At 39.9% G+C, this 16,872-nt stretch overlaps 1 protein-coding gene across 4 annotated transcripts in view; it reads left to right on the plus strand.

Moving 5' to 3' along the window:
• Positions 1–16,872, plus strand: part of Odad2 (outer dynein arm docking complex subunit 2) — a 178,240-nt gene that overhangs the window by 132,632 nt on the left and 28,736 nt on the right. For all 4 annotated transcript variants that reach the window (XM_087896312.1, XM_087896310.1, XM_087896311.1 and 1 more), the window contains 2 exons: positions 4,220–4,408; positions 6,891–7,112. In XM_087896312.1, coding sequence (XP_087752438.1) covers positions 4,220–4,408; positions 6,891–7,112 — 411 coding nt within the window. The remainder of the gene's footprint in view (positions 1–4,219; positions 4,409–6,890; positions 7,113–16,872) is intronic.

Below are 16,872 nucleotides of genomic sequence, written 5' to 3' on the forward strand. Positions count from 1 at the left end.
ATTAGCTCTTCTTGGAAGTTCTGGTAAAATTCTGCATTGAAACCATCTGGTCCTGGGCTTTTTTTAGAAGGGAGTTTTTTGATGACAGCTTCTAATTCTTCGTGACTTGCAGGTCTATTTAAATTGTTCACCTGGTCTTGATTTAATTTTGCTATATGGTACTTATCTAAAGAAATGTCCATTTCTTTCACATTTTCCAATTTTGTGGCATACAGGCTTTTGTAGTAAGATCTAATGTTTCTCCGAATTTCCTCTGTCCCCCTTTTTATTTCTGATCTTGTTAATTTGCATGTTCTCTCTCTGCCTTTTGATTAGTTTGAATAAGGGTTTGTTAATCTTGTTGATTTTTTCAAAGAATCAGCTTTTTGTTTCATTGATTCTTTGTATTGTTTTCTGTGTTTCTATTTTCTTGATTTCAGCCCTCAGTTTGATTATTTCCAGTCTTCTACTCCTCCTGGGTAAATCTGCTTCTTTTTTTTTTTTTTTCTAAAGCTTTCAAGTGTACTGTTAAGTCTCTAATGTGAGCTTTCTTTGTTGTGGGCACTTAGTGCTATGAACTTTCCTCTTAGTACTGCTTTCATGGTGTCCCCTAGGTTTGGGTATGTTGTGTCTTTATTTTCATTGAATTCAAGGAAGACTTTAATTTCTTTTTGTATTTCTTTCTTGACCCTGGGATGGTTCAGTAGTTGACTGTTCAGCTTCAATGAGTTTGTAGGCTTTCTGGGGATAGAATTGTTTTTGAATTCTAACTATTCCATCGTGATCTGATAGTACACAGGTGGTGACCAGAATTTCTTTGTATCTTTGGATGTTTGCTTTGTTACTGATTATATGATCAATTTTCGAGAAGGTTCCATGAGATGCTGAGAAGAAGGTACATTCTTTTCTGTTTGGGTGGAATGTTCTATAGATGTCTGTTAGGTCCATTTGGCTCATTACATCTGTTAGTTCTTTTATTTCTCTGTTAAGTTTCTGTCTGGTTGACCTGTCCATTGGTGAGAGAGGAGTGTTGAAATCTCCTATTATTAGAGTGTGGGGTTTGATATATGCTTTGAGTTCTAGTTTGTTTTAAATATGTAGGTGCTTTTATATTATAGGGGCGTAGATATTCAGGATTAAGACTTCCTCCTGATGAATTATTTCTGTTATGAGTATAAAGTGTCCATCTCCATCTCTTCTGATTGATTTTAGATTGAAATCAATTTTGTTAGATATTAGGATAGCCACACCCACTTGTTTCTTTGGTCCATTTGATTAGAAAACCTTTTCCCAACCCTTTACTCTGAGGTACTGTCTGTCTTGGAGATTGAGGTGTGTTTCCTATAAATGGTAGAATGTTGGATCCTGTTTTTGTATCCATTCTCTTAACCTGTGCCTTTTTATAGGTGAATTGAGTCCATTGACATTAAGTGACATTAATGACCAGTGGTTGTTAACTCTGGTTATTTATTTATTTATTTATTTGGTTGGTAGTGTTTGTGTGTTTCCCTTGTTTCAGTAGCGCTGGTGGTGGATTGTCAGATGCCTGTATTATTATGGGTGTTGTTGGCTTCCTTAGTTTGTTATTTTCCTTCTAGTATTTTCTGTAAGGCTGGGTTTGTGGCTACATATTGTTTAAATCTGTTTCTGTCCTGGAATATCTTGTTTTCTCCATCAATGGTGAATGCAAGCTTTCCTGGGTATAGTAGTCTGGGCTTGCATCCATGGTCTCTTAGTGTCTGCAGCACATCTATCCAAGACCTTCTGGCTTTCATGGTTTCCATGAAAAGTCAGGTGTAATTCTGATAGGTTTCCCTTTATATGTTACTTGGCCTTTTTACTTTGCAGCTCTTAATATTCTTTCTTTATTCTGTATGTTTTGATTATTATATGGTGAGGGGATGGTTTTTTGTGGGTTTTTTTTTATCCAGTCTATTTGGTGTTCTGTATGCTTCTTGTATCTTCATAGAAATATCCTTCTTTAGGTTAGGAAAGTTTTCTTCTATAATTTTGTTGAATATATTTTCTGGACCTTTGAGCTGTGATTCTTCTCCTTCTTCTACCCCTATTATTCTTAGGTTTGGTCTTTTCATGGTGTCCCAGATTTCCTGGATGTTTTGTGTTAAGAATTGGTTGGATTTGTTATTTTCTTTGATTTATGGGTTTATTTCCTCTATAGTATTTTCTGTGTCTGAGATTCTTTCTTCTATTTCTTGTATTCTGTTGGTAATACTTGTCTCTGTAGTCCCTGTTCATTTACCCAGATTTTCCATATCCAGCCTTCCATTGGTTTGTGTTTTCTTCATTACCTCCATTTTATTTTTCAAGTCTTGAACTCTTTCCATTACCTGTTTGATTGCTTTTTCTTGGTTTTCTTGGGTATCCTTGAGAGATTTATTCATTTCTTCTACCTTTTTGTTTGTCTTCTCCGTTTCTTTGTAGCAGTTTTTCACCTCCTGTTTAAGGTCCTATATTATTTTCATAATGTTTCTTTTAAAGTCGATTTCTTCTACTTCTTCTGGAATAGGGTGTTCAATTCTTCTTGTTGCATGATCCTTGGATTCTGGTGTTGTCATGTTGCCTTTCAGGTTGTTGGAGGAATTCTTGCATTGGTGCCTGCCCATTTCTTTCTTCAAATGCAGCCAGAAGAGTCTTGGCATCTTGGTCCAATCTTTGCTGTGACTGACTCTCTGGGTGGTTCTCCTCAGTGCAGGAGCAGAAATTGTTCCGGGGAGACAGGGTTGTGTGGAACAAAAAAAGCCCCTGCAGCAGGAGCTGGAGGGGCCCTGTGCTCTGTTCTGGACTGTCTGCCCCAGGATGGCACATACTCACCTGTCTGGATGGATCTCCTTAGCACAGGAACAGGAACAGGAAATCCAAGGACCCCGCAGACAAAAACTTAAACCCCATTATTTGCATAGGTCCCTAGCCCTTAAGATAAGGTCTCTGTCCTTATCCTCCTGCTCTAGGTGTGCTATTTACTGTCTGTCCCTTCCCTTTTCTATTGTTGTATCTTGCCCCCATGGAGACAGGGTCCTGTGTCAGGTTTTCATGAGATTTTTAGCCGTCCTTCCTCAGCCCCATGCTGGCACTACAGGTTTGCACCACTCTGCCTGGCTGGAACCATGTCATTTCTTAATGCACATTTAATTCCCCTACCAGATGGTCTCAACACAATGGCCACACAGCATATATATCAACCTGCTTCATTCACAGATTCTTGATATAAGCCCCTTTGTAACCCCAGATCATTGTTGAGGCCCTTTTGTGGTCATTTGAGGAGACGTGCAGAAAGTGCAGAATCCAAAGCTTCGGATGCATTCTTGGCTGTGGCTGAGGACTTCACACAGGCACTCAGAATTTTTCTTTCAGCTCATACTGGTAATATGGGACCATTTGGGAACCCACGTGGAATCACATTTTTCATATTTTTGTGTTTCATGTTTACTATTTTGCTGCTAAACTGTCCCCAGGCATAGTTCCTATGGTTCATAGGCACAAGAAGGCTTTTCTGTGGTTTTCAGATAAAATATGTGCTTGACAAAGTTCTATACGTAAATTATAGTGCTGTTAGTCATGGTGATAATGTTAATGAGTTGAAAACATATATATATATACATACCGTCATGATGACTCAGCTGGTAAAGGCACTTAGTACTAAGTCTGATCCCCTAAATCATATCCTCTGGGTCCACATGGTGGAAAGAGAAAACCAACCCCTGCAAGCTGTCCTCTGACCAGTAGTATGGTGTGACAAGCATACCCCCAATAAATAAATTAATTAATAAGTAAATAAAGATAAATGTGATTGTTTAATATATAAGCTGAGATGTGCTCAAACTGGAACATACATAATAATCTTATATATTGATCAGTTGACAAAAATATTGTCCCCATAATTTGTCAGGATCTAACTCTGTGTTTTCCCCAATGTGCCATGGCTCACTATTGCTACTTCAGTGTTTGCAGTGACTTTATATAACTGCCTGCAGATACAAAAAAAAAATCTGTATTTTGTTACCTTCCCAGTAGATTGTATGGTAAATATTCAAACCAATCTGTGTATACCTGTTGTGAACATATTCACTACAATATATGTAAACATACACGTATATGTATAGAGTTTGAAAATACAGAAATCTACTAAATTTTTCTTTTATCTTAAAATATACCTAACAGCCTTATTATTAATTTCTACCTTTTGTAAACTAGCCTAAAGGAAAGTGTTTTTCTTTCCCAGGATGCTGGAGAAATGGTTCGTTCCTTTGTTGGTGGTTTGGAACTTGTGGTCAATCTATTGAAGTCAGATAATAAAGAGGTCCTGGCAAGTGTCTGTGCTGCTATCACCAACATAGCAAAAGACCAAGAAAACTTAGCTGTCATTACAGACCATGGAGTTGTCCCTCTGTTGTCCAAACTTGCCAACACAGTAAGTAACATCTTGTTTTCATGGGGTACTCTCAAATCACAGCATAGTGCAAAACAAGAAAAGTGAAGTCCAGAGATCTGAATCTAGGTTTAGTGCCCATTGCTTATGAAGTGTAGGATTGTATTCAACTCATTGAGCTTCCCCAAACTCATGGACACAAAGGCATATATTACAAACAAAATATTAATATGCAAAGTCTGATAAATAAAGGCTTTTTTATTGTGTGTTGTTGGCAAGCGAAGTTGTGGCAAATATAAGTGCTGCTACATAAGTGCTAACTGTCACATCTCTGCCACTGTCATTATTCTTAGCATGTAGTTGTTCCTCTCCAGTTTAGAAGCCTGGACTGTGACAGTCTGGAGCTAGAAGGCTTTAACAGTACTATACTATTTATTCAAAACTGTCCCAGTTAGAGCAGGTCCTTGAGACAATGATTTCACCATGCCCAGGGATATCTATTTGAGCAGAGCTGGAGTACCAGTTGGCACCAGCAGTACAAAACAGAAATGCAGTCACTGGCAGAATAGTCAATGTAGGATTCCTGGCGTTTTTAAGAGGACCTATCAGGCACAGAGGACGTCAAGTTCTCTGTGTCAAGAGAACAGGACAATGGGGAAAACACAATATACTCAGTTATGCTGTTAATATGAAGTAATTCTAAATAAAAGTCAAGTTTACATAAAGAAAATGCATAAAGGACAGTAGAAAATCAAATGGATGCCACTGTATGGGCTGCCCTGTCTTCTTCCATTCAGAAATTAAGGTGATATTTTGGGGGTGTCTCTACAGGTAAAAAGCACTTGCCACTCAAGTATGAGAACTAGAGCTCAGATCTCCAGCACCCACATACATGTCAAGTGGATATATTGGCCAGTCTGTAATCCCAGAATAACAGAAGCAGAGATGAGGGATGCATATGGCAAACTGGCTAATGAGAATATCTGAATAAGTAAGACCTGGGTTCAAGTGAAGAGCCCACCTCAATTTACAGAGTCAAAAGTGATCAAAGACAACACCCAAAGTCCACCTCTGGCCCCCAGGTACACCTGTTTCACACACACACACGTATACCTATACAGATGCAAATATGCATGTATGCCATGCACATGCAAAAAAAAGTGCAATGGGAAACAAATATAGGTTGCAGGAGTAGAGTTAATCCACTCATCCCAATCAAATGAATTTGTTCTTGGAGAGTATCCAATATTCTAGAAATAGTTTTATTACTAAGTAACAATAATTCATAAATTCTTTTACATTTTGTTGTGTATGCACATATCATATGCTTATATAATGTGTAAGCATGTGTGTGCCATGATATACACATGGAGGTTATATGACAACTTTCACCATGAGGGTCTAGGATGGAACTCAGGTCATCAGTCTCAGTGGTAAGCCATTTATCTACTGCTCTCTCACTGCTCCTAATTTGTAAGGTTTTCTTATGGGCAATCAAGCTTTCTGGAACAAATGATCAATGCTAGACATCTGTCTCATCTTTGATAGTGTTGTTTACATTCAGTCATAGAAAACTCAGTAAGGCTGGGCCCTTTAAAACCAAGATTCAGGAGACAGAGCCAGGTAGATCTCTGAGTTGGAGACCAGATAGGGTTATCTACCGAGTTCAAGGTCATTAAGAACTACATCGTGCTCATTCAGTCCCAGTCCAGCTGGCCTTGATGAGCTCTCGTTCGATCAGCCCCCTTGTATCACAGGGAGAACGTACCCTTCGCGGTCCTGATTTCCTTTTTCATGGTCTCCCTCCTTCTGCTCCTCATTTGGACCTTGGGGGCTCAGTCCAGTGCTCCAATGTGGGTCTCCGTCTCTATCTCCACCTATCGTCAGATGAAGGTTCTATGGTGATATGCAAAATATTCATAAGTATGGTTATGGGCCAAGGCCAGTTCAGGCACCCTCTTCTCTGCTGCCCAGGGAACAATCTGGGGACCTCTCCTTGGGCCTGGGAACCCCTCTGAATGAGCATGTGATCAAACCAGAGTCTCTGAATGTGGCTGACATGGGGGCTGACTGAGAAGCCATTGACAATGGCACTGGGTCTTGTTTTGTCTGCATGTACTGGCTTTTTGGGATCCTAGTCTGTTTGGATGCTCACCTTCCTAGACCTGGAGGGAGACGGGAGGAACTTGAACTTCCCACAGGGCAGGAAACCCTGACTGCTCTTAGGACTGGAGAGGGAGGAGTGGGGGGGAGAGGGCGTGGGGGTAATGGGAGGGTATGGGGAGGAGGGGAGGAAGTGGACATTTTTATAAACAAATAAATAAATAAATTTGAAAAAAAAAGAACTACATCATGAAACCCTTATCCAAAAAAAAAAAAAAATTAAAAGAAAGGAAACTTCAAGGTACTTCCTAAATAGCCACTGAGTGTTTCTGCTGACTCCCTGGCATCTTAGTGGATAATAGGCATGAACTCAGCCTCATGGAATCTCTGTGGTGCACATTCATTTCTTCCCCTTGCGCAGAATAACGACAAGCTGAGGCGCCACCTGGCAGAAGCTATCTCGCGCTGCTGTATGTGGGGAAGAAATAGAGTGGCCTTCGGTGAGCACAAAGCCGTGGCTCCATTGGTGCGTTACTTAAAATCGAATGACACCAACGTGCATCGAGCAACAGCTCAGGCCTTGTTCCAGCTCTCAGAAGATGCTGATAACTGCATCACCATGCACGAAAATGGCGCTGTGAAGGTACGCTGTTGGAAGTTGGTGCTCTAGTGCAAGCTTGCAAATGTAGGAACATTGTTCTACTGAAAGGGGGCTGGGGAGATGACTCAGTGGGTAAAGTACTTGTTTCAAACTGCTCAAGCAGGTAGACCTGAGTTTGGACTCCTGGAACCCATGTCAAGGCCAGGTGTGGTACTCTGAGGAATTGGAGGGTAGGGACAGGCAGATCCTGGGAACTCAATGAAGAGTCAGTCTAGCTGATATGTTGACTTTAGGCCTTCATGAAATATCAACTTTTGACCACATACACACAAAGAGTAGAGCATGCCGATGTAGATGGCACCCCATAATGCAGCCTTTTACTAAAAGCGATGCTCATCAAGTCACAGCCGCATCTGAGCCCTGCTCATCATAATTTGTATTATAAATATGTGTGGAGATGGAATTTCCTTAATCAGAGACTGTGTCGGGTCTTAGTAAAAGAATCATTCTTGAATTTGAATTAGATTAAACAATGTATAATCCATGAATATCGATTAGCATTCATGATTCTCTATGAAACAGTTTCACTAACACCTAAGTAAGTAATAAATGACAGATACATCCATTGCCATCCATGAATGGCAAAAGAAGTGGCTGGAATGATTCTAAACTAAGGTTGAACAGCTTTGACATCCTAACAAAGCATTAATCCAAAGACAAATAAATTGCTTAGTTTTGTTTCTGCATCTGATTTTATAAACTTTTTGCTAACATATACGTATGAGAGACTTTCACACAGACTTGAAGTATACATATGTATTTGAACATTTTGATACTGATCCATGAAAGAGTGCTCAGGTGTGTGACACACATCTAAACCCAGCATTCGAGAGGAGGCTAAGGCAGGAGGACCACGATTTTGGGAATACTCTGGGATAAGTGGGGAGACTCTGTCTCAAAAACCAGAACAACCTCCCCCAAAGAAGCGTAAATAAATAAATAAATCACATTAAATCTTTTAGACTTCTCTGACCTATATAAAAAAACAATAAAAAATAATTCTGTTTGTAACTTGTCCCTTGCATAACATAATTTTGTTTGACACATTAATTCTGAGCCACTGTCAACCAGATGCATTTTCATTTGAAATATAAACCCAAAGATGATATTTTGACAGGAGTGAGAAACCTCTAGTTAGTTGTCTCTATCAAATCTAGATGTGTCGGTGCAATTTTCAGTTGATTATTTTAATTTATCCTTCAAAATTCCTATGATTAAAAAACGAGATGCTAATATTTTTGACATTAAACCCAAATTACATTTAAATGTGCCCACACGTCCACTATAAATATGTTTTATGGTACATAAATTAGATTTATGTGCTTTTTCAAGCAAAAATGAAAAGATCCAGCATGGAAAGTAACTTTTTAACTAACACATTTTTAAAGTAGATCAAAAAAGAAATCAGGATGCTAACTCAGGTCACTTCAGGCTGACACAAGTGCTGTCCCTTTATATGACTGCATTCACACTTTGAAGGAAGAAATGCCTGGTTTTCAGTCATGTGTCTTGCAGCTGAGCAAAGCTTTGCTGCCTGGGATGCAGAAGTATATAGGCTTTAGAAGCTGAAACTGTAAGAGTGAGTAGCCTTGGAAGACGTCTGGGCGAGAGGGTATGTGCTGTGGCCTGTGGACACAGTGGCACAGATACAGCTCTCACGGATTTCTTTCTGACACAAGACAATCAGTGATCTGATGGTTTAAGGATGTGTCCTGACCCTGTGTTCAGTCACCTGTATACTGCAGGTGTGTTAGCAACAGAAGACAGAAAATGATGAAGACAAGACATGAAAGAGACAGTAAAGACATATGCTGGGCCCAGTGGACCTGGAGCCTTTCCTGAGACTTTCACAGGGAGCCTTTCTAGAAGTCTCATATTTGCATTTTTACCAAAGGGTAACTGAAGAGAGCAGAGTTGGGGGGAACAATAAGTTCACCTTAAATGATAGCAAAGTGTCTGAGGCTCAGCTGGTAAAGTACCTACCACGAAAGTATTAGGACCTGAATCCAATCTATCACACCTATGTAAAAGTTGGATGTGGAGTGCAAGTCTGTAACCCCAGTGCTGGGGAAGAAGGAATGGACAGATCCCTGGACCAGCTTATTGGTCAAATTCATGAGCTCTAGGGTCAGAGAGAAACCCTGTCTCAAAATCCAAGGTGGAGGGTCAACAAGAAAACACCTGACATTAGCCCTTGGCTTCCATGTGTGTACACATGTATGTGACCCCAGATGTCCATGTGTACACACCCATAAAAACATACACATACACCACACACACAAATAAATACAAACATAAGACGTTAGAAGGCTGGCTTTATATGAAAAGTATCAAAAACAGATATAGACTGTCCAGCCAAGTTGGCCTTTCTTCATTCCCACCCTGCCCAGAGCACCAGACCTCACAGAACCTCAGGAGAAGGATATGCTCCCCCACTTGCCTTTATAGCCCATAGGTGTGGCTTCATGGGAGCCTCTGGTTGAATTCACACCCCATGATAATAAAGAGAATTCAAATAGATGAATAAGACAAGAAAATGTTGGTGTGTAGCTAGGTGTTTCAGGTCTGTGAGGTAACTATGCCACGTTGCCATGTTAAACACGTAGCAGCTGGGGTTATTTTGCTTTGGCTTTTATTGTTGTTGTTTTACTTTATGCCCACTTAAGCTTCATTTATTCTTGTGTTAAATTCTTGGCTGTTTTCCTGGTTTGGTTTGGTTTGGTTTGCTCGGTGAGTGACTGAAACTGCCTTTACCAGATGGTGTAATAAGAGGCCAGGAGAGTGTCATCACACTTCAGGGAGGCACTGGTCATGGATAAGGGTGTACTCACCATTTTTTCCACTCAGTTTAGAGAAGCGTGCGGAGTGGTTTCATTCTCACCTTGGGGACATGTAAACTCAGAAGAGGACCTGTCAAAAAGAACTTGAAAAGTTGGCCGGTTACCCAGGAGTTCTAGGACCAAAGGATCAATGGGTTTCAGAGGGTTTTAGGTTTCAAACCAGTCAAAAATGTCAACAAAGATTTCCTAATTCAGTTAGGCTGAAAAATAATGCTGTGTTTGAGGCTTCCCTGGTTAGGACCTCTTTCAAATCTACAAATGACTCCCTGCCCTAAATATAATGGGATAAGAATCACTCAGCCAGACCTCTGTGATTCAGGGGCTTATATCTACCATTCCACCCTTGTGGCTATGGATGCAGACATCTGGTGAACACTAGATTGAAAGTATTGGAAGTCAGATACATCATAGCTACTTCCTAATTGGCGTGGTCTCATCTTGAGGTGAATAAGAAATTGCAGAGGATGTGGACAATACTAGCCCCTCGCTAAGGCAGAAAAAAGGAATCAAGTTGAAGGCAGTGAGCATCTATGGAAGGCATTGAGTCTCTCCCATGGTGGCATGTTATTTGTTTTTATAAATGTTGTACCAGGCAAGCAAAAGTTGTTATGTGGCTATAACATGGGGAAAGGAAAATGAAAAAAAAAATTGAAGAAAAAAATAATCAGAAATATGTCACATGTTGGCAGAGAAAGTCAGGAACAATTCAACTTGGACAGAGCAAAAAGGGTTACGCTGGCTACCTCCTAGACTCTCTAGTCGTGTGATGGTCAGAGAGCGAGAAGAAAGGTTCCAGAAGCTGCCCAACGGTTTTGAAGCCTAACATGGGGAAAGAAAAGTGACACCTTCATTATGAGCCAAGCGCAAGGACTTTAGAGACAGTTCAAGTAGGGATCCTCAGAGCCTATGTGATTAATAGACTCTGTGTGTCTTCTATCCATCTTTTGATAATGATAATGATAATTAAACATTATCATTTCAAACCATTTCCCCATATTTCAGATATTCAAAAACATAAGAATTGTCCACTAGTGTAGGAATGGAAGGTCTAGTAAATACACACCACATAGAGACTTTTCTCTGATTAATGTGTTTTCTTTGTATTTTAAAATGTGTTCAATTTGTATTTTCTTTTTGATTATTATGAGTGTTCAGTAAGATTGTATTCAAATTTAATACTGTTTGCATCAGATGTTTTTCTTATTTCACTTCTTTAACTTTAAGAAATTGTTATACCATGATTGAAGAATAACTGCCAGAAGCATTCATATGCTTAAAGTGTGCACTCTTATAAGTTTACACACACGCGCACACACACACACACACCACACACACACGCGCGCACACACACACACACACCACACAGAGAGAGAGAGGGGGAGAGAGAGAGAGAGAGAGAGAGAGAGAGAGAGAGAGAGAGAGAGAGAAGCTTCTCCCTGCCCCTGGAGTCAGACATCATGTCCTTGGTATGTCTTTTGTTTGACTTTTCCTCACATTAATTATTTTCACATTCTTCCTGATACTTACAAGTATTAAGAGTTCTCTTTCTCCCTCTCTCCCCCTCTCCTGATGTGTGTGTGGAGGGGGAGGCAGAGAGAGAGCGTGGTCTATGCATGTGTACATGTATGTAAGGGTAGACTAGTCCATGGATATACATACAGAGGTCAGAGTTTGATGATGTTTAGTGTCATTTCCAACCCCATTGTTTGTTTGTTTATAGATGAAGTCTCTATGTAGCTCTGACTTGGCCTCTATGTAGACTAGGCTGACCTTAAGCAGGATTTACATTCTGCTTCTGCCTCAGGATATCCAGCTTTAATCTGTGGTGCTCAGCTACAATGTAGGCTATTATTACAACTCTTTTGTATCTGTTGAGACTTGCTTTGTATACAAATGTGTGGTCAGTTTTGAAAGAAGTTCTAGGAGGGGCAGAGAAATGTTATTGTTTTTACCTTCTACAAGCACCTCTCACCAAGAGCCTACTCTGTCAGCTACCATAAATACATGAATTATATATATATTTAAAACAGGAAAATTCTTAATCAGATCAAAGAAATAAAATTAAAAATCTAAGTTCCAACTGGAAAAACGAGTATTAAACCCACCATCACTGTCTCAGCATAGCATGAGCAACAGCGTCAATTTTTAAAGTCATGTAACTTGTTAGGATTGAGAACATATATGATATTATAATTGGAACACTGTCTGCGAATATGTGTAGGTTGTGTTCTGTGGTTCAGTATGTTAGTGTTTCCCATAGTGTGGTCAATAGACTTACTAGCCTGGAAGCAATAGAGAGCTTGCTAACAAAGAAAAAAAAATGCATAGAGGTTGCTTACTAACCTACAGGAATTTCAGTGTTAAGAGAATTAGACCAGCTTCTCCATAAGTCACCCCACCATGCTGACCACAGGGAAAGAGAAACTGTTTTTCAAAGGAAACAGTTAGAGGAGCCCAGACAGTGATGAATCTTCTGGAGAAAAAGCTGAATTCATACAGTAAGGAATGATTATGCATTTAGAATGTCCCAGTATGTGATATCATGAATGTACACATGGACAGTTCCTTCCGATTGATTAAGGGTAGGCAGGAAGTTGAAGAACTTGGCTTCTCAGTATCTGTGTATACAGTCATTTTAGACTATTATTTTATTTGTTCCTTATAAAATGTAAATAAGGAGAGCATGCTACTTAAAAATGTTCTCTTCAAAGTTGAAAATAGGAACACATAGGCTCTGGAACAGGATGCTACATCCCTTGTCAGTCTGACTCACATTACCTTTGCAAGGCCTGTTATCCTGGGAACACAGTGGATATGTAGTGGACAAGGCCACTGTGGCCTGGAGGCAGCTGGCATAGGTTCTCCTTGCATTAGACCTCTGCTGTTGCTCAGATGGCCAAGGACTGCAGAGAAATGTTGCCGTGTCTGTGCTGTTCATTAGGGGTTCACAGACAGCATGCCACAATCTCACCTGTGTACTTGTTAGATGTGTAGACTCTTGGCCCCACTTGTCTCATAGGTTGAAATCAACACTTCCATGAGATTCCCAGAGGAGCCACATGCAGCCAAAGTTGGAGCAACACTAGACTCAAGAGAGCCTGTCCCTTACACAACTCTAGGCAAGGTTATGTATCTTCACTAAGTGTTCCTTCCATGGCTGGAGATCAGAAATCCAGACTCACACATATCAGTTTTTCCTGCAAAACTGACTTGATATATATGAAAGTTGACTTGTTTGGGTACCACTAAATTAATTTCCATATATTTACCAGACTTTTTGTATTAAATAATTTTTTAAAAATTCTACTTTAAAAGAAGAAAGTGTGATCATTGATTTCTCTAAGTGCTCCTTAAATATTTCATATGATTATCCAAAGCTACCTATTAGATGAGTCCCATAAGACTTTGATTCAGTAAAGGTAAACTTTCTTTTTCTGGTATTATTGGCATATTTCTTCATATCTCACAGAAACATTACTTTTTTGTAATGGCCTAGAATTTGATGAGCTAGTCCACAATTAGATTATTAATCTTCTTAAATAATTACTGCTCTTTTAAACTTTAATATTCAGTGCCAAGTTCTCCAGCTACCTCTTAGTAAGAACAAATGCAGGCAGAACCACTTTCTGCCAGGCAACTGCTCTTTCCTCTGTTTTTCTGGGTACCACACTACAGCCCCCACTACAATCACATGTTGTGCAGACAATGCACATATGGGTTACTAGCATGGCTTCTCAGTTATTCATTACCAGTGGTTCAGGTGGTCTTTTTCTAACTCTTGAAATTTTCATGCACAGAACTGTATGTTGGTAGGTGGTTTCCATTTTATTCCAACATTTTGTTATCATAATGAATGGTTTCAACCTATTTTTTTTTAAAAACTGTTGCACTGGTTTCTTTTCTATTTTTTTATACAATATTCCACTTTGATATCAAAAAAACAGGGAGAAGAAGTATGGATTTTGGGTTGGCTGGTAATAAATGACAAGTTCTGTGCAGATTCGTGTTTCTAACAACCCCACACTATCATCCCCACGTTTGTATCTCTAGCTTGTCCTCCTGAGAAGTGTTAATATGTGTCAAATGGTTTTCATCATCTCTTCCACTTAGTTTCTTTTAGGCATCCTTAACTAAAGGAATACATGCTTGATAATTAGATGATTACTTATTCCCAGTGCAGTCTGACTTTTCATTCTGTAACAACCTCACCCCATCCCTCAGATTACATGCTAGTACCAATATCTTTAGGGTTTTGCCTATGCTTGCCATAGCTCTTGCTGTTAGGATAAGCACTGGTTTCTAATTTGTTCCAAAAAAATATTTAAATTTACCTTAGATATCATTCTCTAGTTTATTCTAGAGAGTATACAACATGACACCTTACACATAACCACACTCACTGTCTACAAATTCTTCTAATAAGGATCCAACATTCTGAGGAACTTGTTAGTGAATAACTTTTATATACTTTTGCACAAATCACAAGAGTGGGAGTAAGTGTGCTGCCAGGAACACTCTAGGCATGCCTTTAGTGGATGCGATGACCAACTAGTACTGGGCATACATCCAGACGCAGAGCCATGGTCAAGGAGCGTATGTATAATTAGTTTTAGTAATTAAATGATTTTTTTACTCCATTATTTCCTGCCAAATGAGAGCTCAAATTAGAACTTAGATAAATAGTATTGCTTTTTCAGAATTTCAGTTAACTCACTTGATTTTCTCTCTCATTATTATTTAAATTTAAAGACTTCACTATAGATAATTACTTTGGGGACAACTATTTCATGTTTATCTATCCAAACATGATCCATGGCTTTATAGGCTCTTTCCTTGCCTTCCTTCCCTCCTTCCTTCCCTCTTTCCACCCATCTGTCTTTCTAGATGTTGGTAATTGAACCCAGGACCTTGAACATGTTAGTCAAGTAGTCTTCCACTGAACTATACCTCTGGTCCCTACAGAAATTTTTCTTACAGACAGTTTTATGTGCTCTTTAGTTTCCTGTTTATTCTATCCTTCGAGGATAGAATACAGCCGAGTGCCTTAAGAGCAGGTCTACTTCAGTATGGGGTCTGGCTACAACTCTACTGAAACCAGAATAAAACACACTACTTACTATTTGTTGTCAAGAATAACCACTTAGCTACTTGAGAGTCCTAATCAGTAACATGTTGGCTACACAGGCAAGAAGATCTTAGTTAAATTCACGACACCCATGAAAAAAATATCCTGGGCATGGTGATGCATGCTTGCAATTCCAACACTTGGAAGGTGGAACCAAGGAAAAACCTGGGTCTGCTGACTAACCAGCTTAGGTACCTGTGTGAGCCCCAAGTTCTAGTGAGAGACCCTTACTCAAAAAACAAGGTATCTGACTGCTAAGGAATGACACTCACAGTTGACATCTAACCTGAACATGCATCTTGATGATAAGAACTATCTGGCAAGAAGGATAAAACTGGACTTTGAATTAATTTCTGTCCTTATTCTTCATAAAAAATACTAATCAAAAAGACAGATTTTGCTCTGGCATCCTAATTACCGTTTGTCTGAAAAATAACAAAAAAAAATGGTTTAAAGTTTCAGTTCTTGGTTTTAGCTTATGTGATGAGCAGAATAGTCCTCTCACAATTTATTGTCCTTTCTTCCTTTATTTACCTTACTATTTTTAAAGAATCTTGCCCTATTTGCCAAAGCTAACCTCAAACTTGCCTCACCTTCCAAAGCAACTAGTATTAGAGGGACCTATCAATGTACCTGGTGTGTGTGTGTGTGTGTGTGTGTGTGTGTGCGTGACAGAGGAAAGTTTAACTTAAACAAATTGTCTCTGGTGGTTACAAGCAGATTCCTTCTTGAAGAATGGAGAACAGATGAGCTTTTGTGTTGTAGAAGAGGCAGTGCCCCATCATTGTGCCCCACCACAGAGCCTCCTGACCAGAGCCTATCCCTGGGCTCTATCAACAGAATTTCAGACTGAATGAGTGAATAAAAAAGTAGACAGGGGCCCAGTTACACGGGGGGGGGGGGGGGGGGGGAGCTTCAAGGCCACCTAAACATCTACATCACAACAGGGATGCAATCCTATTGTGTTTTCAGAGAATAGCTCCCAGGGGAGAGAGGAATGAAGCAGGTCCACCTAGGAGATTAATGCCCTGTCACTGTATAAGGTGGCATGAATAGGCTTGAGGGTTGTATGATTTTCCTGGGGAGATGTGAAAGAAGAGGAGACTAATTTTCCCTCTACCCCCCAACAGTGCACTGATGAGACCAAGAAAGAATTCTACCAAGTCTAAGTTAGTGAACCAGTTTGGTGTTTTCAGTGACTCCTAAGGCAGCTGCATCATCTAAGAGCTGCCCCCCATCTAGGGCTATGGACTCCTTGCAATTGTTTTCCTAACCTTGGAGCAGGGTCTGTGAACTCTAACTTCTTGGTCTTTCTTAACTAGTATGTGAGACCCTCTAAGCGTGAGCGCTTCAGTGCTGAGGGAACGACAGCCAGTAAGGGTCCCAGAGACACTGAGGCTCCTCCCCCAGAACTTTCCTGATTTCTCTGGGGGCTTGGGTGGAGCAACTGGGGTATCTGTGTTCACAAGTTGTGATTTACTCGCTGTGGAGAAAGACACAGACACATGCATCCTCTATAACAACACCGACTAACAGTGTAGACAAGAGAAAAGGTAAACACTAGTAGTCCCACTTTCAATTCCAGAAGGAAAAGTCACAACTTGGAGAAAACTTTGGGGGTCCTAATAGCACTAAGGGACAAACTTGGGCAAACAGTCTTCATCTTCCTTTCAGCTAGTGCATGGGATAGAACAAGAAATAATTCTCCACTCAATAGTAAGGTCTTTCTTAAACAGTTCCCATTGTGCAGAGGGAAATAACCACAGAGCTAATACTC

Source organism: Myodes glareolus, chromosome 14 (assembly GCF_982192425.1).
Source record: "Myodes glareolus chromosome 14, mMyoGla1.1, whole genome shotgun sequence".
NCBI lineage: Eukaryota > Metazoa > Chordata > Mammalia > Rodentia > Cricetidae > Myodes > Myodes glareolus.